Source organism: Aquarana catesbeiana, linkage group LG07 (genome assembly GCF_042186555.1).
Source record: "Aquarana catesbeiana isolate 2022-GZ linkage group LG07, ASM4218655v1, whole genome shotgun sequence".
NCBI classification, from domain to species: Eukaryota; Metazoa; Chordata; class Amphibia; order Anura; family Ranidae; genus Aquarana; species Aquarana catesbeiana.
Genome location: NC_133330.1, coordinates 10,555,386 through 10,579,814, shown reverse-complemented (window position 1 = coordinate 10,579,814; position 24,429 = coordinate 10,555,386). Strand labels below are relative to the sequence as shown.

Below are 24,429 nucleotides of genomic sequence, written 5' to 3'. Positions count from 1 at the left end.
AGCACTGATGGGCACTGATAGGCACTGATGGGCACTGATAGGCACTGATGAATAGCACTGATGGGCATTGATAGGTAGCACTGATATGCAGCACTGATGGGCACTGATAGGCACTGATGAATAGCACTGATGGGCATTGATAGGTAGCACTGATATGCAGCACTGATGGGCACTGATAGGTGGCACTGATGGGCACTGATGAATAGCACTGATGGGAATTGATGGGCAGGCACTGAAAGGCAGCACTGACTGGCATCACTGGTGTCACCAATGGGCACTGATTGGTGTGACTAATGGGCACTGCTGGGACTTTACTGTAATCAGGGCACTGATAAACAGTGTTCTGATTACCTGTCCTAGTCTCCCCTGCAGGGAGATGTCGCTGATCGGCTCTCCTCACCACACACTGTCAGTGTGAGGCGAGGAGCCACGTCATTGGCTGTTTACCGAAATCGTGGTCATGCCGTGTCCTAGGAACACGGCGCGGCCTCAATCGCCGTGCTGCGGGCGCAAGAGAGCGGCCGTTCTGGGGCGCCGTCACATGATGTCATCCCAGAACGAGAGCCGCAGCGCTCCGCAGTCATTTGACAGTGGGCGGGCAGGAAGTGGTTAATAATAAAAGCTTTAAAAGTTAAAACTCGCATTTCTCAGCGCACTTCCTCTAGTTCACCCAGGTAATGGACTTGGCACATTAAGGGTGTGCAGCCCCTTTAAAGATCCCTTGGAAACTGGAAATCTTGGATCTATACAGGGCCTAAACTTCCTGAACAGTAGGCCCCCGCCCCCAATGCGTTTTGTCACTCGGCGCATGACTTCCTCAAGGAATAGGGGTCCCAGTGCCACATAGCAAGCATATAGAGTAAGTTATCATTAGAGATGATGTGGGCGCCATTTCATTTGAGCCCGCCACAGCCATTTTCCTATTTCCCACCTGCCTAGTGAACTGGGTATGAGAGAGAACATTGGTTCCTGAAGACCTAGGAACCGAAAGGTGGGTGGAATAAATCGTACTGAGTATATACTGCAATAAAACCAATATGAAGTATATCCTTCGGTGTCAAAAAGAAAACTTAATGATGATCGTATTAATCAAGTCTGGGTAATTGGAAAAGTAAAAAAACGGGGAAATGTGCAGCTCCGCATTGGATAGAAAGAGAGTGCAATCTCTTTACACACAGAGCATGCATGTATACAATCAATATAAACATACATATATATATATATAATATGTGTGGAGAGGTGACTCCAGGTCACGGTGTGTATTAGCACCCTCAGCCTGGTTTTTGACAGGCATGTTGATTGCACACCTGTGGGCGGGGTTTATATTCCCCTCAGGAAGAGAGCTCAGGGCTTACACTTGGGAACAGCGCCGCCCTACAGGTAGGTGGCCTGGTGTAGGAGTAGGGAGGGCTTTCAGGTAGAGACGGCTCTAGGAGTCTGAGTATGGATGTCTGCAGGAGGCAGATGTGGCCCGTGACCAATCAGCGTGCAGCTGAGCAAGTAAGCTCCAGGAGGGAGTTTGACTAATGCCCCGTACACACGGTCAGATTTTCCGACGGAAAATGTGTGATAGGACCTTGTTGTCGGAAATTCCGACCGTGTGTAGGCTCCATCACACATTTTCCATCGGATTTTCCGACACACAAAGTTTGAGAGCAGGCTATAAAATTTTCCGACAACAAAATCCATTGTCGGAAATTCCGATCGTGTGTACACAAATCCGACGGACAAAGTGCCACGCATGCTCAGAATAAATAAAGAGATGAAAGCTATTGGCCACTGCCCCGTTTATAGTCCCGACGTACGTGTTTTATGTCACCGCGTTCAGAACGATCGGATTTTCCGACAACTTTATGTGACAGTGTGTATGCAAGACAAGTTTGAGCCAACATCCGTCGGAAAAAAATCCTAGGATTTTGTTGTTGGAATGTCCGAACAAAGTCCAACCGTGTGTACGGGGCATAAGTAAGAGTGAGTGAGCCGGGAGGATGAAGTTTTTCTGTTATACAATGATGGTGGAACCCCCTGCGAGGGAAGATATTCAGTGAAGTTTGTTTCATTTAAATAAAATTGGGCTGCCACGCCCCTAAAAATAAAGTCTGGACTGACCAGTGTTCCTCAAAACACATACACCACTTGAGCATAATCACCCCAGATCGTTTGATTTATATATATATATATATATATATATATAATATATCACCCAAAGTGGATAAATAATATTTAAGAATAGTCTAATCCAAGGGAGAATAGTATCCAAATGTTACAGAAAAAGCAAGTAAATAGCTAGCGCCATCTAGTGTATAAAAGACATAATACCTCTAATGCACGTAATAAAACATAATATAATATTAAATGTGAAAGTGAAACGTAAAAGATGATGATATTACTAATAAAAAAACCCTTAAAGGAATATAAGGACAGATATCAGAAATGTATTGGCAATCATAAATATTTGACCTACTCTAAATTTGAACACTTTTAGCACACTAGAGAGCCGAACTTCGCCCACTCGGGTGTTTGCTGAGCACCCAAATTTTCTGTGTGCTCAGCAGGATGTTCGCCCACCAAGCGCACAGTCATTAGGTTGTTAGGGAGCGGGGACAGGAAGCCGGCCACCGCGTCCTTAACAATGGAGGAGTCATCAGCTGTCAGCGGGCTTCCCCTCTGACAGCTAAATGGAAAAAAAAAAAAAACATTGCAGAATAGGCTGTCAATAGAGTAGAGAATCAAGAATCGCGGCCCTTTGAGTCTGCTATGGATTTTAAGGGGAACCCCCACCAAAAAAAAAAAAAAAGGTAGTGCCCCCCCAAATCCATACTAGATCCTTATCTGAACATGCAGCTTGGCAGGCCAGGAAAAGGGGGGGGGGGGAGATCGCCCTCCCTCCTGAAGAATAATAGATACTTGTGCGGTCCTGCTCCATTACTGGGCAATCACGGGTGCCCGGCGGACATCGCGGCCACCGGGCACGCGCATCGGTTCCTCAGTGACGCAGTGGGCGCACGCGCGCGCCCCCTAGTGGCTCACGTCATATGACGTCCGCCCAGAACGAGAGCTGCCTCGTCCCACCGTCATATGACAGTGGGCGGGCGGCTAGTGGTTAAAAAAAAAAAAAATTGCATTGATACATTTTTCCCCAGGGCAGCACCCGGGCTCCCATACCCTTTTTATGGCCAATAGGTTGCATTTAAGCCTTCAAAATGGGAACTTTTGATTTTTCATGTTTGGGTCCCATAGACTTTATTAGAGTTTGTGGCTTGGGTCTGAACTTTTTTCTCTGTTTGGGTGTTCAGGTGGGAACCAAACGGGGGTGGGGGGTGTTCGGCCCATCACTATTATACAGGGTGTAATAATCCTCTCCTTTCTCCCATACAGACTGTCATACATAACCTCTGCTTTAATCCTCATCAACATCTGGAGGTGAAGGGCTTCATTCCATTCGGCTGTAAACAGTAAGTCCCGGTTCTATCCTCGGCTACTTATTATATAATATACGTCTGATCTCTGTATAATACAATCATTTGCCAAAAGTACAACTTACAAAAGTAAAGTGTGTTCTGTGTACAATACATCCTACTGACCCCTCCTCACTGGGAATTTGGGGTGTGTAGCCTATAATAATACCGAACATCAGATTGTTTTGCTCAGAGAAAATTTAGCTCCAACATTTGTTCTTCTACATTGTGACAAAATGTCATCCTGGATAAAACTTGTCTGACTTATCAGCCATCATCTGAAATATGACAACTGACAATCCTGTGACTCCCATCTACACTCTCCGTCTACCAGTCCTCCATCCCTCCATCAGTCTGATCGGCAGACCTCTTCCCTGCCATGGTACATACACCCCATAGAGGTTGGCTGAATTTCCAGGACTTCCTGTTGGCCAGAGGATTTACATATACATTGTACATTCACATCAGTCCCTACCCTCAAGGAGCTTACAATCTATGGTCCCTAACTCACATTCATACATACTAGGGACAATTTTAGACAGGATCCAATTAACCTACCAGCATGTCTTTGGAGTGTGGGAGGAAACCGGAGTACCCGGAGGAAACCCACGCAGGCACAGGGAGAACATGCAAACTCCAGGCAGGTAGTGTCGTGGTTGGGATTCGAACCAGCGACCCTTCTTACTGCTAGGCGAAAGTGCTATCCACTGCACCACTGTGCCGCCCATAAGCTTGATTATTTATATGTTGGCACTGCAAAGATGCGGCTTGCAGGAATTTTTTGACCGTCCTGCAAGCACACCGCTCCAGTGTGAAAGCCCTCAGGGCTTTCACATTGGAGTGAATTGAGCTGCTCTTTCAGGGCGCTTTGCAGGCTCTATTTTTAGCACTTTAGCGCCTGAGAAGTGCCTCAGTGTGAAAGTAGCCTTATAGTTTTAAGTCTCCAAAAATATTAGCTGACATAATTTATATATGATTTGCTATTATGAATTATCATTAAGGCGCTTTTCACACTGAGGCACTTCTAAACTGCCAGTAAAACACTGAGCGCTTTTGAAGAGCTTTCCACTAATTTCAATGGAGAGGGGCGTTTTTTCACTGCCTTGCTAGCGCACTGCCTCAGTGTAAAAACATTCATTTATTTTAATGGAAATATGTTTTCGGGAGCTTTTCAAGCTCTTTTTTTGCGTGAAAGTGCCTGAAAAGTGCCTCAGTGTGAAAGGGGCCTTAAAGTGGTAGAAGTACCTCTGATACCCATGGGAGTACCACTGGTGAATGACTCCAGTACGATATCCAACAAGGTTATCTGAGCAGAATAATTGCTGTTTCTGTCTTTCTAGGTTTGGCATAAACTTGGGAACAGATGAGAAGAATTTAGTGCTGCACATTAACCCTCGCTTTGACATGTTTGGAGACGACCGGAAGACAATCTTGAACTCACTGAAGGACGGTGTCTGGGGTGAGGAGGTGAAGGAAAGATTCTTCCCATTCCAGGAAGGGTCAGACACTGTGGTACGTCTACGCTTGGGGGGTGGGAGAACAAATGTTGGATGGGGCAAAGTGGCATCACTGTTCTTATTGGACACATAATATCCATCTCTGAGAGATACAGTAGGTAGCCAGTGATGGCTCAGGTGAAGGGTATAAAGGCTTTGCTATGATGGTTTCCCCGTCAGCTCATTCCATGAAGGATGAGAACCTCCCACATAGGAAGATCCAATGGATATATACCACCAAGCAAATGGTTGCTGTTGGTCAGATCACTGATTATCAGAATTATCGGCTTGTGAAATTCTTAATTTCTACTTTGTGTATGCATGTGTTATTGAAAATGTTATGTTTGTGAGATGATTATTATAGGAAGAGGAGGGAACGGGGATCAGGAAAACCCTGACTTGGAATGTCACTATTAAAGTCCCCTGTAAAGGCTCAATCTGGGGAGTAGTGGGGGGCTGGGAACTGAAGCTCATCAGCATCATGCTACAACTATTATGAAGGGACCAATGTGTGTGCTGAGGGCAGGATACAGGAGAGGGACCAATGTGAGTTTCCCGGGAGAGAGATACAGGGGAAGAACCAAGGAGTCCGAATACTCTGTTCATCTAAAGTCGTCTCTGGGGGCAAAATTCCTCAGACATGTAGAACTGCCCCCCTAGGTATTGCTGTGTGTAGACTTCCCTGGGCCTCATCCTGATTTTCTTGCTGCCAGTTGCTAGGTGTTTTCACACAACTAGCCATACACTCATCCGTTCGTTCTCCAATATTCAATCCAGGGCGTTTGTTTTTTTTGGTATTTATTGTTGGAACTTGGATGGGAGAAGGGAATAGTGGTATACTCCAACTGGAACTATTTACAGATGAGGACAACTCTCACTTGACCTCACCACGTTGAATGTGGTAGCAGACTCTCTGCTATACCATACTGCACTTATATGGGAAGAATAAGTCCTTTGCTTGCTCTGGCAGCAGACTTGATGAAACTATTTTATCTTCAGGAGACTCACTAGCATCCCCTTTGACTGACACTCATCCATTGACTCTACTAGCTGAAGGGATGGCCCTCACAGGACGGGCCCCGTGACAGATCTATACTCACAGTAAGCAGAAACAGATCCTTCCTGGCTTGTCTCCCTTCCAGTCAGCTTTGCAGGACATCTGGGTTGCAGCTGTACTTGGATTCAGGCCTTCAGATCGACCACCTGACCACTCCCTCTGGGACACACATCAAATGTTAAGCCCAGCCCCCTTTGACTTTAATGCCTGCCCCCTAGGATACACTGTCTAATGCCAGGGCATTAGTGCACAGTTGAGTCATGGCACTCCGGCATGGTTCTCACCTTTGGCACGTAGTGTAGATATTATGTAGCTGGCACGGCATACAGCAGCCTTTCTCCAACTTTTTGCCTCAGAGGAACCATTGAAATCTTCATATAAACAATTTCATTTGTTGTCAGTGAAACAAAAATGCCCCTTACATTGGTGACCAGTGGTAAGAATGCTCCACATACAGTGGTGGTCAAAATGCCACTCTTACAGGCAGTGAAAAAGATCATTGGTGTCATGAAGCTCGCCCCGCCAAGTGGTGGTGATCCCTAAAATCAGCAGGCACCACCCAATTGGAGGTTAATCAGTCACAGCTCAAGGAACCCCTAGAGTACTCTGAAGGAACCCTGGCATACCTCCAAACATTTTGAGATAGGAATGAGGGACACCTACTAACAAACATATATACATACAGTATGTCGGACGGTTTCTAGAGACTGTCCAACACACCCACATCCCTGGTGGGCAGGGCTGGACTTACCATTGGGCTTGACTGGGCTCAAGCCCATGGGCCCTGCCCAATAGGGGGCCCCAAGGGCCCCACTTTGCACCCGCACTATAGCCAAAAGACGGCTACAGCGCGGACGCCAATTGCCGGGAGGGCATCCCTGGACGGCCTCCTGTTTACTTCCCCTCTGCGCACCGCCACGGCGTGCATCGGGGAAGTTCTGTATTGGCCGTGTCCCTTGGACACAGCCAATCACAGATCGTGCTAAATTGCCAAAGAGCGGCCATTTAGCACTCGATCGGAGTGTCCAATGAGAGGTGATCTCATATGTAATATGAGATAATATAAAAAACATATGAGATAATCTCTCATCGCCGGCTCTCCCTCCTCACACAGAGACAGCGTGTGAGGAGGGAGAGCTTCCGTGCTGCAGCGGTGAGTGAACACTCACACTAGTTACAGTTACACTACACAACATAGTGCCATCTGTCCCCAGTGCCACCTATCAGTGCCAAATGTCCCCAATGCCATCTGTCCCCAGTGCCACCTGTCAGTGTCATCAGTGCCATGTATCAGTGCCATCTGTCAGTGTCACATGCCATCTGTTATCAGTGTCACGTGTCATCAGTGCCACGTATTAGTGCCATCTGTCATCAGTGCCACATATTAGTGCCATCTGTCATCAGTGCCACGTATTAGTGTCATCTGTCATCAGTGTCACGTGTCATCAGTGCCACGTATTAGTGCCATCTGTCATCAGTGCCACATATTAGTGCCATCTGTCATCAGTTTCACGTGTCATCAGTGCCACATATTAGTATTTAAAGTAATTTATAGAAGGTAGGGCCCGAAAGTGACTCAAGCCCAGGGGCCCCCACCACCCTAAGTCCTGCCCTGCTGGTGGGTATAGAATAAATTGGAGAGAGCACACCACTCACTCATAAGGTGGTGGGATTTTTAAGGATGTGTTTAGAACTGTCACCAAAGTAAGCACAACAACAAAATAGTATTCATAAAAATTATTGAATTTAATACAAAAGCACATCAGTTTAAAAGTTTACAATAATGATATTTGGTCAAGAGACGCATACCTAGGTGACGGTTTGAGAAACATGTCTAGACCGAGGTGCATTTGCACCCTACTTTCTGGTCTCCTTGTGTTTTTTTGCCTGTTTGGCTATTGGAGACGATTGCTGGCCCCTTTGATCTTGAGCTTTTTATATGGTCCAAAATCCTCAGACCAGGCGGGTGAATCTGGCTTCACCGCCCCATTATTGCAGGGTGTGTCATCTCCGCTCTCTCCTTGTGCTGCGTTTGTTGAGGTATCAATACTACAAATTTGATGTATGCCGATCTGCCTTGAAGAAGCAGATAAGAAGTGTGCGAAACGCGTTGGCTTTCTGCATATACAAGCATCTGTTGTATCCTGTGTATTGAGTATCAATTATGGTCATATAGTTATGACCAAATGTTATTGATTTTTGGACTATGTGACCAAATGTCATTATTGTAAACTTTTAAACTGATGAGCTTTTGTAATAAATTCAATATTTGTTATGCGTACTATTTTGTTGTTGTGACAGTTCTAAACACATCCTTAAAAATCCCACCACCTTATGAGGGAGTGGTGTGCTCTCTCCAATTTCTTCTATACCTACTAACAAACGTATGAAAGCATAGGACACGCCCCCTGCCACACTCCCTTAAAGGAAAATTAACCAAAAAAAAGGTTAATTAAATCCACAAGCGTTTTTTTTTTTTTTTTTACCACTACTATTTCTTTTATATTTTATTGTCTAAAATGTACAAATGCAGCAATTTTGAAATTGGATGAAAGGTTTAACACTGGGAAACACCTTTTGAAAGATAAAAAAGTGCATTTTATATACATCTATATAGATCAGACCAAAATGAGGGACAAATGAGGAAGACAGAGGGACTTTGCTCCAAATCAGAGACAGTTGAGAGCTATGCCTTGGGTGAGAATGGCTGGCATAGAGGGACTGCAAGCTGGCAATGTGCAGGGGCTGAAGGTCAGGGGGTGTGGCAAGGCAACCTCTCATTCACAGCGTCTGCACTCCTTCATCAGGCATCTGCTGCAGCCATGTTTGGTTAGGATTTTATGCAGGGAGGAAGGGGCGGTCTGTGGGACAACAATGGTCAGCAGACCAGCACCTGCCTTACTGCAGGAAGTTCCCCACCTATTGCCACCAGAGGTACTACAGCAGTGATACTTAGAATTAGGTACATATAATAAAATATAAAAAAATACTAGATAAAACAAATGTGATTAAAAAAAAGGATGATAAATAAAATATAAAATTTTTTTTTTTAAACGGGCCAAAAAGAGGTAGTCCATAATAGTAGTAACATAATGCAATTTCATCGGATAGGTAAATCAATAAAGTACACAGGTACCTAAAGAACTCATGGGAGGTAATGGGGGGGAGATAGATATATATATGGGTAGGAAGGTATACCAAGTATATACATATATAAATGAATAAATAAACCAAGGCGGGGGGTGGTTTAGGAAAAAATAAAGGGGGGAAGGAAATGGGACAAGGGATGGTATGCAAATGGTAAATCAGAGATATGTATAGCCCAGGTAGGGGGTTTAGAGGATGGTGTATATTTCAATCTCTTTGTTCAAACCCCCAGGACTGATGCTATCCAGGGTATAGATCCAGAAAGTCTCTCTTTCACATAGGTGTTTGGTGCATTCAGCTCTGGGGAGGCTTTTGGGGATGGATTCCAAGACCCAGACTTGTAGACCCTTTGTGGAGCCTTGGTGGATGATGGACCGCCTGTGCTCACCAAATCTTTTGCGTAAAGTTCATACTGTGCGGCCCACGTAGAGCAGGCTGCAGGTAAGGCAATAGATTACAAATTCAGATGAACAGCTGTAGAATTCTTCAAGGTCTTGCCCTTGGTAGTGAAGTGTTTTTGTCTATTGTCTGTTTAACGAACTGGCAAATCAAGCATTTTAGTTTATGGCATTGGTACATCCCCTTAATGTCCAAAAAAGTAAGGGTGGACCTTGATTGTGTCTTGGTGGTTTTTAGTTTGCTGGGTGCTACTCAGCTTTTTATGTTTTGGGCTCTTCTGTAGGTAATGTTAGGTCTAGTGCTTAGAGAGGATTGGAGGTGAGGATCCTCTAGTAGTATACCCCAGTGTTTGCGGAAGATGTATTCCATCTTTTTGTGTTGTACATGGAAGTGGGTAACAAATCTGGTCATTTGGGAAGGAGTTGGTCGTTGATGTTTAGTGGGATGTGTATCTTCAGTGAAATATTCGTAGGCTTCTTGTACAAGCTGAGCAGTGTCTCCTTTATCCAGAAATTTGTGTTTGAAAAGGCTTCCTTGTTCTGCGTAGTGTTCTGGGCATGTACAATTGTGTTTCAATCGGCAGAATTGACTTTTAGGAACGTTTGCTATCCACCTGGGGTGCTGGCAGCTCTGGAGGTGCAGATAGGATTTCTTTAACCAGTGGGCCATCCTGGGGCCATCCCAAATGATGATTATGTTGTCTATGTACCAGATGAAGCATTGTTCCCACAGGCCCATTGCAAGATTAGCATAGCTGGGGGCAAAATTGGCCCCCATTGCTGTGCCTTGGACCTGTAGGTAGTACTGGTTGTGGAACAGAAAGTAGTTGTGGGTCAAACAGAGCTGTGTGAAGTCAAGAATCACCTGGGCCTGTGGCCAGTACTACCTACAGGTCCAAGGCACAGCAATGGGGGGCAATTTTGCCCCCAGCTATGCTAATCTTACAATGGGCCTGTGGGAACAACGCTTCATCTGGTACAATAACCCTTACTCCCAGCACATAATGTTCTTCGGCGGGTACATAGACGACATAATCGTCATTTGGGATGGTCTCCATTCTCGGGTTGAGAAATTCGTAGCCTACTGCAACATCAATAATTTGGGTCTGTCATTCACCTCAGTGTGCGACCCAGACACACTTGCTTTCCTGGACCTGTAACTATGCCACACTGGCAATACCATACATGCCAAGAATTATACCAAACTTACGTCTGGCAACTCCTATCTGCACTTCCAGAGCTGCCACCACCCTTGGTGGATTCAAACGTTCCTAAAACTCAATTCTGCCGATATTAAAACTCAATTGTACATGCCCAGAACACTACGCAGAACAAGGAAGCCTTTTCAAACACAAATTTCTGGATAAAGGAGACACCGCTCAGCTTGTACAAGAAGCCTACAAATATTTCACTGAAGATTCACATCCCACTAAACATCAACGACCAACTCCTTCCCAAATGACCAGATTTGTTACCCACTTCCATGTACAACTCAAAAAGATGGAATACATCTTCCGCAAACACTGGGGTATACTACTAGAGGATCCTCACCTCCAATCCTCTCTAAGCACTAGACCTAACATTACCTAATGAAGAGCCAAAAACATATAAAGCAGAGTAGCACCCAGCAAACTAAAAACCACCAAGACACAATCAAGATCCACCCTCACTTTTTTGGACATTAAGGGGATGTACCAATGCCATAAACTAAAATGCTTCACTTGCCAGTTCGTTAAACATGGACAAAAACGCTTCACCACCATGGGCAAGACTTACCACCTTGGAGAATTCTACAGCTGTTCACCTGAATTTGTAATCTATTGCCTTACCTGCCCCTGCGGCCTGCTCTACGTGGGCCGCACAGTACAAACTTTACGCAAAAGATTTGGTGAGCACAGGCGGTCCATCGAAGAAGGTGCCGAGCTCACCATACCCAGACACTTCAAGGAGTTCCACCAAGGCTCCACAAAGGGTCTACAAGTCTGGGTCTTGGAATCGATCCCCAAAAGCCTCCCCAGAGCTGAATGCACCAAATGTGAAAGAGAAACTTTCTGGATCTATACCCTGGATAGCCTCAGTCCTGGGGGTTTGAATGAAGAGATTGAAATACACACCATCCTCTAAACCCTGTACCTGGGCTATACATATCTTTGATTTACCATTTGCATACCACCTCTTGTCCCCTTCCCCCCTCCACTTTTTCCTTCCTAAACCCCCCAGAGCCCCTGCCCTAGTTTATTTATTCAGTTATATATGTATTGGTATACCTTCCTAACCACACATGTGTGTGTGTGTGTGTGTGTATATGCATATATCCCCTTATACATTATTATCCTTATGATCGCTAATAAAATATCCTCATTTCTGCACCCCTCTTCCCCATTCCTACATACATACAGACACATGCATAGATAGATCTCCATAGTTACCTCCCATGATTTCTTTAGGTACCTGTGTACTTAATGCAATTTCATTGGATAGGTAAATTAATAATGTTACTACTATTATGGACTACCTCTTATTGGCCCGTTTAAAAAAAAAAAAGATATATATTTTATTTATCATCCTTGTTTTTAATCACATTTGTTTTATCTAGTATTTTTTTAGATTTTTTTTATATGTTCCTAATTATAAGTATCACTGCTGTAGTACCTTAGTGCAGTAAGGCAGGTGCTGGTCCGCTGACCATTGTTGTCCCATGGACCGCCCCTTCCTCCCTGCATAAAAGCCCTCGTCAAACATGCCCGCAGCAGATGCCTGATGAAGGCGCGCGGATGCTCAAACACGAGCTTGCCACACCCCCGGTCTTCAATCTATGCTGCACTCAGATTGGTGCTGCTTTGCTTTCTCCTCTCTTCCATTACAAAGTCTGCTCTGACAGCTGGTCACCTACATCGCTAACCAGAGCCGTTTGGTCTGATTCAGGGAGCTTTGTAGACTTTCCCCCACTGGACTTTTAAGTTGCCGTTTTCCCTGTGCTACCTCCCATCCCGCCTCCCCCACCCCCTGGCTGTATACCAGCACTCCAGTTATGGTCCTTAAACTGGCCAACAGCTATTACAACTATCTCCTGTCGTTGTTCTAGGTGACAGATACACCGTCCTCAAAGAGACCCTGTCACCAATTGCAGAACAGAAGCACATCTATCCATTTTTCCATTCCGTTAACAATTTTCTGCAACACATAAATAAATACATAAGATAAGCTACGTGCACATATCATCATCTTGTGGAAAGTTTTTAGTTGAAATGAACGGTTTGGTGGCAAAGTCTTTGTCTCTACAGCCAACACTTATTGACTTTTTATAGCCCAGCAAGCTGACACTGCTATCTTTTTTTTACAGGTTTGCTTCCACTTTGAGAAATGCAATTTCAGCATAAAATTACCTACCGGAAATCCTCTCTGCTTTCCAGTTCGCTTTCCCATACACCAGATCTCATACTTGACCGTGGGAGGCATCGAGGTTAAGTCCATCACACTAGATGGAAAAATCATACAATAGAGGAGCCGCCTGTCCCACGTGTCCATATCCAGGCTCTGTGAAATGGCCATAGTGGAGGAAGAAGGAAAAATTCTTGTATCCTGCTTTGTAACCCCCCCCTCCAATCTGCACCCTTGCTGCTCGTGTAGAGCTTTGCTCAGTTCATGTACCAGAAATGAATTTCAGCCTCATTTTAAATAAAATCCAATGAGCTCTATTGTGTCTGATCAAACCAATCATTTTATTTAGCGCTAAAAACTGACTTTGGATTGATTGCTGAAGTCGATAGCTAATCACTACCTGCTGCATAGCGCCCTCCTGCTGGAGGTTTGTTGCATTACATTTAAAAGGCACACATTAACCAGCAGAGGGTGCTAATGCTTCATTTTCTGCCTGCATAGTTTGATTTCTTGGATTTCAAGTAAAACAATAAAAATCTTTCTGGTCTTTTTAGATCTTTAAAACTTTTCTGGTTCCAGACTGAAAGCAGTTGATTTTCCCAGTACACAGGGCTGCTTTCAGGGGGGGACAGCCCATACAGAGGTGGGGGGGCCCAGGCTTCCCGAGGGGCCCATGCACAGCTCGCTACTCTGGGCACCTGCCCTGCTTAGCCCCGCATATCCTCCGAGGACTAGCTCTGCAATGATCTGCTTGCTCAATTATTGTTTGTAACAGGCAGCCGCAGGCAGGACAGGTGCCGACCGCTTGTCAATGCTGCATACCTAACTTAAAGCGGAGTTCCTGGCTTATTTAGTTTATTAAAACTCAGCAGCTACAAAAAGTTTAGATGCTGACTTTTAATAAACAGACACTCACCTGTCCCGTGGTCCAGCGATGCGGCTGCACAGAGCCTCGCTCCTCTCCCCCTCTACTCCGTGGTGCCACCATAGAAACTGTGGGCACCCAGCTGTGACAGCTTGCGGCTTCACGGCCGGATGCGCACTGCACATGGAGAGTCACGCTGTGCTCTCCGAGTGGACAGGCAATCTTCTGGGACCTGTGACATGTCCCAGAAGATTGCTGAGAGGGAGGGGCCACCTAGGGGGAGAGGAGGAGTCGCCTAGGCGGCCTGAAGTCGGAAGCAGGAAGTGGGACAGGAAGTCCCACTCAAAACAAGGAACCCACTCCCCCCCAAAAAAATTACATGCCAAATGTGGCATGCAACGGGGCGAAGAGTGCTTAAAGCGGAAGTTCCACTTTTGGGTGGAACTCCGCTTTAAAGAGGAAGTGCAGTCTGCTCACATAATTTGTAATGAAAACATATTTGCCATTCTGAAGTTTCCCTCCAACCACTTTGCATTTTATTTTATATATACTGTGATTCTGTACTTGCCAAATATGCTGCAGCAATCTCCCTCTACTGAGTCTGGCTGCAGCCATGTTAACTGTGGGCAGCTGAAGCTGCTGCCTGTTTACTTCCTGGATTTACACAGACACACAGAGGCACACCTCCAGCACTGCAGCTCTCATTGGCCCTCTTATTACTCATCCCCCCTCCATTCCTCCTGGCAAACACTCACCAGAGTGAGAGAGCTGTGCGTGATGTAATAAGCCTAGGCTTTTTACCAGAAACAGGAAATGGGCTGGATAAGGTATTTACTGGCAGAAAAAAAAGATTTTTTACTATCCAAAATAAAAACCTGAAAACTGAAACCTCAAACCGACAGCTCAGACCTGTGAGCCAAAAGGAGCACCAAATGATGGCCTCAAGAGTCCACTGGTCTCCCAGTTTAATCTGTAAAAATCCAAAGGGTGGTGGAGTTGAGATGCCAAACTCTTTGGACCTTCGCCAGTCAAAAAAAGTCATTTGGTTGCTCTTCACAAAAGCAGGGGACCTGCCAAGATGAAGGGATCACCCAAATTGAGAAATCTACATGTACAGTATCTCACAAAAATGAGTACACCCCTCACATTTTTGTAAATCTTTTCTTCTATCTTTTCATGTGACAACACTGAAGAAATGACACTTTGCTACAATGTAAAGTAGTGAGTGTACAGCTTGTATAACAGTGTAAATTTGCTGTCCCCTCAAAATAACTCAACACACAGCCATTAATGTCTAAACCGCTGGCAACAAAAGTCAGTACACCCCTAAGTGAAAATGTCCAAATTGGGCCCAATTAGCCATTTTCGCATGTCATGTGACTCATTAGTGTTACAAGGTCTCAGGTGTGAATGGGGAGCAGGTGTGTTAAATTTGGTGTTATTGCTCTCACTCTCTCATACTGGTCACTGGAAGTTCAACATGGCACCTCATGGCAAAGAACTCTCTTAGGAACTGAAAAAACGAATTGTTGCTCTACATAAAGATGGTCTAGGATATAAGAAGATTACCAAGACCCTGAAACTGAGCTGCAGCACGGTGGCCAAGACCATACAGCGGTATAACAGGACAGGTTCCACGCAGAACAGGCCTCACCATGGTCCACCAAAGAAGTTGAGGTCACGTGCTCAGCGTCATATCCAGAGGTTGTCTTTGGGAAATAGATGTATGAGTGCTGCCAGCATTGCTGCAGAGGCTGAAGGGGTGGGGGGTCAGCCTGTCAGTGCTCAGACCATACGCCGCACACTGCATCAAATTGGTCTGCATGGCTGTCATCCCAGAAGGAAGCCTCTTCTAAAGATGATGCACAAGAAAGCCCTCAGTTTTCTAAAGACAAGCAGACTAAGGACATGGATTACTGGAATCATGTCCTGTGGTCTGATGAGACCAAGATAAACTTATTTGGTTCAGATGATGTCAAGCGTGTGTGGGGGCAACCAGGTGAGGAGTACAAAGACAAGTGTGTCTTGCCTACAGTCAAGCATGGTGGTGGGAGTGTCATGGTCTGGGGCTGCATGAGTGCTGCCGGCACTGGGGAGCTACAGTTCATTGAGGGAACCATGAATGCCAACATGTACTGTGACATACTGAAGCTGAGCATTAACCCCTCCCTTCAGAGACTGGGCCGCAGGGCAGTATTCCAACATGATAACGACCCCAAACACACCTCCAAGATGACCACTGCTTTACTAAAGAAGCTGAAGGGAAGGGTGATGGAATTGCCAAGCATGTCTCCAGACATAAACCCTATTGAGCATCTTTGGGGCATCCTCCAATCCCCTTTGGTCTAATGAGAACCTCCAGAGTTAGGGGCAGCTGACATCGTTCTGTGTAGAGTGGGTTACAAGGCATGGTGGGTGTAATGCAAGTTAGATTAATGGGCGCCAGACACTTCTTCAATGCAAAGAGATTTATTTTTCTCTTGAACAGAACTGTGGGACATAGGGTTTAGGGCCAGGAGGGACACAGAAACCTCCTGAATGAGCCTGAGCGCTGAATCCTGCACGTGACTCCCCTTCCTGGGTCTTTTGTATGGAAGGCGGAGGGGAGGAACCTGCGATTCTGTCAGGCTGCGACTGGTCCCAGGCTTCTCCTGGCTGCCACTTAGCCCCGCCTCCTCCTGGCTGCCACTAACCCCCGCCTCCTCCTGGCTGCCACATTCCACAGCTTCGTCCTGGCTGAGGTCTTCCTGTGTATAAAAAAGGGACATAGTTTTAGTTTTTTATTCATCAATCACACACAATTTTCAGCTCATGACTGTTGCAAATTGAATGTTAACAAATATAACAGACTATCATTCTGAGCCCAGCATTTTTCAGTCTTGTCCCAATTATTTTTGCCCACTACTGTCTATTGATATGTAAAACACTTTCTTAAATCAGCAATTAGTGATCAATAATAACATCTAGTAAAGATCATTTATTTATTGACCAGAAATCTGTAGAAGAATGCTATACCTGACTCCATCTGGGCTCCTCCACTTCTTCCTGGCTAGAAGTCCCAGGCTGGACATCGGAAGCCTCAGCTGGGGTGGAAGGAAGCGTGGAAGGAAGAGTGGAGAGGGATTCCCTGACTTCAGTGTGGTCTGACAGAAATCGCAGTCTCTCATAGTACCACAGCCTGGGGACATAAACGTCATCTGCTGCAGCTCCGGATCTCTGGGAATCTGTGACCTTCTTGCGCTCCCTAAGATAAGTGCTCCTCAGGCCACCAATTTTGGCTTTTAAATAGGGGATGGTTGCCGTGGGGACCACCGGCTTCACCAACTCCAGCAGTTTCTTCAGCGCTGCCTGCCTCTTTTGTTTATGATTATAATGTGAATGTTTCACCTGCCACAGACAGGGCAGCTCCCTGTACTTGTCTATGAACAGGGGGAGGAAGTTGTGGTCATTGAAGCTATCCATTTTATCTGCAAAACACAACACGAGACAAACCCTAATGTCAGGCCAAACTCTCCTAATCTTGTTACAATATAGGTCTCAATCTAGAAGCAGTATAGGCCCAAGTTTAGATCTTACCTTCGTTATCACGATTGGCGCCTCCCATACTCTGTCCTCCGCTCACAGATCGTACGTACTACGCACGCGTGTTATGCTTTATACACACTGCGCATGCGTGTAACTCCGCCCGCCCCTGACGTTCTTTCTAGTCTATTCCCTGCCCCTTTTGGTTCGGCGCAGTGGGGGAAGAGCACATGGCGGAGACACAACAGGTGCGTGCTAATTATAGCAACGAGGAGGAGGAGGAGGAAAGCCCAGAGCCTGAAACGTCTGGATCCAGAAGGAGACGATTTAAGGCCTCAAATATGTCCTTTGGGGAGATGTTGGAGATGGTCGACATCCTGAGGAAGGCCGACTATGACGGGAAGTATGGGCCTTACCCCAACCCCAATGTCAGAAAGGCCAAGATAATCGCGAAAGTGGTGAAAAGTCTGCACCGGAATTTCGGGGTACGACGATCGAAAAAATCAGCTCAGGAAGCGGTGGTCGGACCTAAAATTAAGAGAGCCAGAGCAGTACCGAAAGATCCGGAGAGTGCTGCAAAAAAGTAAGTAGTTGTGCTGTGTTCCTATTCTTTATGTTTATTACGTTCGTGCTGCTCCATGTGCTTTTCATTACTTTTATCTAGTTTAAAATGTCAACTTTCATGTTCATGGGCACATTATTCGTTCGTATCAAAAATTTTTCTTTCGGCCTATAAAACACCATTGTTTTGGCCATATGCATTTGCCCACATTTTTTAGGGCCTACTTGTCTGAAAAGAATTTGGTTGTGTAGATGGGTTTGTTACTAGAATGAAATGCAAACTAGATTCTGTGTAAGGAGAGGACACTGAGCAGCTGTTTTCACATCTGGACACTGGAGCACTAGTGTGGGACACCAGAACACCCTTTTTATTAGGGGGCCCACACAGGTGCTCCAGTGTATACTATAGGGGTGTCTCCATCTGTGAAGCTTGTACAAAACAAGTAAAGTATTGAAGCTTGACAAAGGACACTAAAAATTATACATCTTGGAACTCTGCCAAAACAGACAATTGTACCCCACTTCCAAACAATGTTTCATATTTATAGTTCTGCCATCAAATATCTGTGTGCTAAGTATACCCTTTTTTTTTACATAGGGGAGAAAAGACTCGGAGGACACCCCTCATCCGAGGAGACCAGAGACCCCCCACCTCTGGAAGAAGGGGAAATCCACCAAAGACAAGAAGAGCAGGAGGAGGAAGACGTGGTGGAAATTGGCACCACAACAGGTGAGTGTCTGCGACCACAGGCTCAGGTAAGAGATGGATGCTGGCATATTTATAATACATGGTTTTTTTTTTTGGTTTCTATCTTTTAAGGTGATCGTGATGTTGTGGATCCAGGGCATTTCACCTCGGAAAGTGCCCAGATCCTGATTGGGGAGATCATGGGGTGTAATAGGGACTTGGAAAACATCAAGAAAAACATCAATGATGTTATTCAAAAAAATAAGAACATCATTGATGTTTTGGGGAGGGTTTAAACTTTCTTGTATGGTGTGCTACAATTTAAAATTTTTTTGTCTAATTGGAGAAAAGCCAAATTTTGAGGATGCATACAGTGTGTCAACATGTGCTATCTGCCATCACGGGAGATCAATGGATGTGTTTTGGGGGTGCAACCCCTTCCTCAATAAAAAAGTAGCTGTGAGGAAGGGGTTGCTCCCCCAAAACACGTCCCTTGATCCCCCATGATGGCAGCTAGCACATGTTGACATTCGGCTATTTGTGTGCATCTTCAAAATTTGGCTTTTCCGGGGGTGACTTCACTCCATCTGAACGCAATATCAAACACAGTTTGTAAATACTCATGTCGGATATTGCCTTCAAGTTCTACCAAATGTGAACTTTGTACGTTCAAGATTTGTGTCTTTCTTGTGGGTTTTAAACATGCCTGTTTTATCTGAAATGGACATTTCTACTTTTTCTAATGTGACCCCAAAAATTGTTATACACCAAACATGTTGGTTTGTTTTAAAAACCTTTTCTAAATGCACATGTGATTGTGCAGGTATTAAAAAGATTGTTAATCAAGAATGTGTGAATTATTGTCTCAACGCTACAACACTTTTGTGGTGCTCTAATTGGTGTTTTCTGTGACAATGGGTGTTATTTCCTAAGGGCAAATCCACTTTGCACTCCTAGTGCAGTTTCAAGTGCACTTGTAGTGCAAAGTTTCTTTGCCTTTAGTAAATAACACCCAACAGTGCTTTGTATAAGGTTACACAATCACGCCATTTTCAGGACTCAACACATTTCTGTCAGGGTCAGCTAAAACAAACACAAGCAGTAAATGTCACCAAAGATTTGCTTAATGTTTTTTTTATTTGATAAAGTTTTCAGACATTGTCTGGCATATTGATAGCCCCCCCTACCCGCAAAGAATTCAAGGTATCTTAGCCGGACATCACGGGCACTCAGGGAGGGCAAGCCAGGACGGCCACTTTCAAGCGCTGTCAGGGTTGGTTCATTTTGAATTCCGGCCTCAGGCCAAACTGAGCTAGCATAGTTGGCAGAATGTTTCCGTAAAAAGTTGTGTAGAACACAGCACGCCAGGATAATATGATTCAGTTTATACTCCGCCATATGTATGGGTGTAAGAAATAGGCGGAACTGACTGGCCATGATTCCAAACGTGTTCTCCACCACTCTTCTGGCTCTGGCCAGCCGGTAATTAAAAACCCTCTGGTCCGGGGTGAGGGTCCTCATCGGGAATGGCCGCATAAGATGGTCCCCCAGCGCAAAGGCTTCATCCGCAATGAAGACGAATGGGAGTCCTTCCACATTGTCTTCTGGAGGTGGCAAGTCCAAGCTGCCATTCTGGAGACGCCTGTAGAACTCCGCCTGGGTGATGACTCCACCATCGGACATCCGGCCATTCTTCCCCACGTCCACATACAGGAACTCATAAGTAGCCGACACCACCGCCAACATCACAATACTATTGAACCCCTTATAATTATAATAGTACGACCCCGAGTTGGGTGGTGGGATGATGTGGACGTGTTTCCCATCAATTGCCCCTCCGCAGTTAGGAAAGTCCCACCGCTGGGCAAAGTGGGAGGCCACAGTCTGCCATTCCTGTGGTGTGGAAGGAAACTGTGGAGGAAAACAAAAAAAAATTTGTCATTTTGCACATAAACAGGGAAAGCAGATTAGACACAAACAGTCTTGGCCAACATCAAGATACCATTTATTTATGGGAATTTTTAAAGACCAAAGTATAAGGTACACCTGTCATACCCCCCCCTCTCATGGGCCATTTCTAACATTATAGGGGGGGGCTCTTGGACAGGTAACCCCCTCCACTTCATTGAGCGATGAATGCATAAATAATGTGTATTACTTTGAACAGCCCCTCCTTAGTTACACTATTGGCAGCCCACTGGACAGGTAAGAAGTGTCATAATACAAATATATAAATATACACTGTACACATTTGAGCACATTTGGACATTCTGCTATTGCCTATCAAGATAATAATAGGATACAAAAACTTTAAACATTACCATTTGAAAGTATACAGGCAGGCCCTTGCACTACATGCTTTGGGGAATTCATCCATAAATCTGACTACTAAAGAGATGGGTATAGTGTGTATGGGTTTGTAAAAGTCAGCAGATAGATGATTGAGGATAGATAGAGAATTGGTATCAGCTGACTTAGCAGTTGGGGGGAGGGAGGGTTCCAAATGATTTGGGGACCCCCCCAAAAAAGCCTCTGGCACTCTGCCTGAATTTAATGCACAAATCACATTTCAACACATTTTAGGGGGTGTTTGGGGTAAAGCACTACTATGGAGCTGACAAAATACATTGTTAAGTGACTACATGAGGTGAATATAGGGGCAGGAGAGCATGCTGGGGAGGTAAGTGAAGGGCAAATATGTATGAAGGACAACAAAAATAATTACATAAAAATCCAGCATGCATGAGGACAAAGGGGACATTCACAGCATATTACAATCATGGTAATTAGGGAATGAGGAAAGAAATACAATATATTATCAAACATTAAATACAATAAAATGTGATATTAAAGGATAAATATCTTACCTTCATATACTCCTTCTGCAGGACCTGTATGATGGCAGAACAGGTCTCTGGGATAATGATCCCCAGAGCCTGGGGGGAGATGCCTGTCGAGAACTTCAAGTCCTGCAGACTTCTCCCTGTCGCCAAGTACCGCAGGGTAGCGACGAGCCTCTGCTCCGGAGTGATGGATTGCCTCATGCAGGTATCCTGCCTGCTGATATAGGGGGTCAGCAAAGCCAACAAAAGGTGAAATACGGGGTCCGTCATCCGGAGAAAGTTCCTGAAATCATCAGGATTATTCTCACGGATCTCACGGAGCAAAGGCATATGAGAGAACTGGTCACGCTGAAGCAACCAATTCTTGGTCCATGAACTCCTCCCCACCCTGTTCATGGACTGGACTTGTGTCAAAGTCAGGACCCCAACACCAAGCCCCCGCACAGCACGAACTCTACGAGGAGTACGCATACGAAACATGGCTAGAAAACGGTCGGCTGCTCAGAACGAAGTAACAGAACGCACTGAATAACAGCAAGGCCTGTGAAGAGCGACCTGAAAAACAGTAACGAACACACAAGAACACAATGACAAAGTCACGCGTAGCTTGCTGCACGCACTGAAGAGCAGATACAAACCCACAAGCACAAACTGTACCGCAGAAAACGATCTGAAAGCCACGAGTCTGAAAAAGCGCGAATCGTCTCTCACCAAACTTTTACTAACACGAGATTAGCAAAAGGAGCCCAAAGGGTGCCGCGCTTGGTTCTGAACTGGCCTTTTCTAGTCTCGTCGTACGTGGTGTACGTCACCGCGTTCTTGGCGATCGAAAATTCCGACAACTTTGTGCGACCGTGTGTACGCAAAACAAGTTTGCGCCGTGGATTTTGTTGTCGGAATGTCCGATCAATGTCCGACCGTGTGTACGGGGCATTTGTGTGAGTTACTCTATATGCCTCCATTTTTTTAAATCTTCTTATTGAGGCTATTTTTAAGCTCTCCTTTTGAAGTAAATTGGCACTAAAACTGATTACTGGTTCACTGAGATTAGCAATGGACCTCTTGTGTGGAACTTTCACTTACTTTTTTCTTGTCTTTATATAAAAGTAATACATTACCAACTAATACTCAGTATTGGTATAAGGGGTGTTGTGGTCTTGAACCGCACCCGCAGAGCACCCATTTATATAATTTTATGATTTTTTTTTTCTTTTTGAGAAGTTGATGCTAGGCCTCCTGGCGCCCTCTGGTGCTTGTTAATCATATAGTCCTTTTGTAAGTATGACCAAATTAAATGATACTCCATTATGTTTTTTTTTTTTTTTATTAATTTTTTTTTTTTGCTATATTCTTTTATAAACTTGTCCTTGTCCCCCTCCTACAGTCACCAATTACCATCTCAGAACTGTTATTTGATGGCAATAAAGACTACATACAATAAAAAATACACCTTAGAGAAAAAACTAAACTAAACTTGTAACTGGATGGGAAAGCACATATAACATATTCCAAGGTATAATTTGTATTTTTTTTTTTTGTTGCAACAATGTTGATTGGAAAATCATTTTTTTTAATTTAACACAGCTTTAATGCTACAGCAACAGCACTCCTGAAGAAGCTTCCACAATGGCAAAACCTGTTGAAAATGTAACATCACTGTAGCTGTGAAAATACCATTGTAAAAAATAAAAAATGCAGCGCTAGGGAATATGATAACCCCCAAAAACATTTAAAAAATTAAGTTGCTTTGGGGTGAGTATTCACAGGTGAATAGTGAATAATACTAAATAAAGTACCGTGTAGGTGCTCAATGTATAAGTGAGAACAGTGGGTGAACGCGTGTGGACACAGCACAATCATATAAGCCAACAATTACATATAGCCCATATGGTAATTACACATGAAGTACAATCTGACCAAGGCTGATCAGCTTCACAATGAACCTATAATAAACATTTGTAGGTCCATAAAGACACATTATGTAAGATGTATAGTCTCTCAGAGAAAATGTTGAGAAGCGATCATTCTTATGAAGAGAAATGGCAGATATGTAGAGGGTAGTTTTCGCACACGACAATCTGGGATGTGCATCCAACACCGGGGAAGGGGAATAGGTACTCTTACCCCAAATCGTGGACACACACGCCGGTGGCGGTGGGTCAGTCAAGCATGAAACGATCCTCCAAAATGAACTCTCCAACCCGAACTCCTGCAGGCAAGACGATGTATGTCAGCCTCCACATCCAAGGGAATCGGTAATGAGTCGTCACAAAGAGTGCTCCAGCAAAAAGTTTTCATCCGAACAGCAGCATGAATCATGGGAAAAAGATAAAGCAAAAAGGCCTCCGCATAGTGCAGATAAATCCGGGATAAAAATGTATTCAAATAAAATAGATAAAAAAATGTACAAAGCATCACTCCAGAAGCGTACATAACGTGATCACAAAAGTCAAGTAAAAAAAACGTGGTATGTAGAGCCAGCAGGTTATGTACCTGAAATGTTTCGTACTAACGTACTTCTACTAGGGCATAAACCTGCTAATGAATACCACGCCAATATATAGTAGGCTTTGAAATAGCTTAAAACTATCATAAGCCGCATCAGCTGATGTCTATACTCCTTCACGGACTATGCATCCAATCAGGGGCCTTAGACCATCTACATCACATTATCCACGTCATGTGGCACTCCCCCCTCCTCCCCCCCTCCCCCCTCGAGACTGTCCAGCCAATCAGGAGCGCGGAGCATCTATATCGCATCATCACATTGCTGCCACATGACGTCATCATGCACAGCTGGTAACAGCGCTTGAGTTCCAAACCTCGTATTGACTTCATATCACGGAAGTCACACTTATGCCCTGTACACACGGTCGGACATTGATCGGACATTGATCGGACATTCCGACAACAAAATCCATGGATTTTTTCCGACGGATGTTGGCTCAAACTTGTCTTGCATACACACGGTCACACAAAGTTGTCAGAAAATCCGATCGTTCTGAACGCGGTG

General features: G+C 44.8%; 1 protein-coding gene across 1 annotated transcript in view; it reads left to right on the top strand.

Annotated features, from left to right (window-relative positions):
- LOC141102662 (uncharacterized) overlaps nt 1-13,254 on the top strand; it is a 145,047-nt gene extending 131,793 nt beyond the window's left edge. The window contains exons 3-5 of the mRNA XM_073591572.1: nt 3,379-3,455; nt 4,799-4,970; nt 12,900-13,254. Of these exons, the coding sequence (XP_073447673.1) occupies nt 3,379-3,455; nt 4,799-4,970; nt 12,900-13,058 (408 nt within the window). The 3' untranslated portion in view covers nt 13,059-13,254. The remainder of the gene's footprint in view (nt 1-3,378; nt 3,456-4,798; nt 4,971-12,899) is intronic.
- The last annotated feature ends 11,175 nt before the right edge of the window (nt 13,255-24,429 follow it).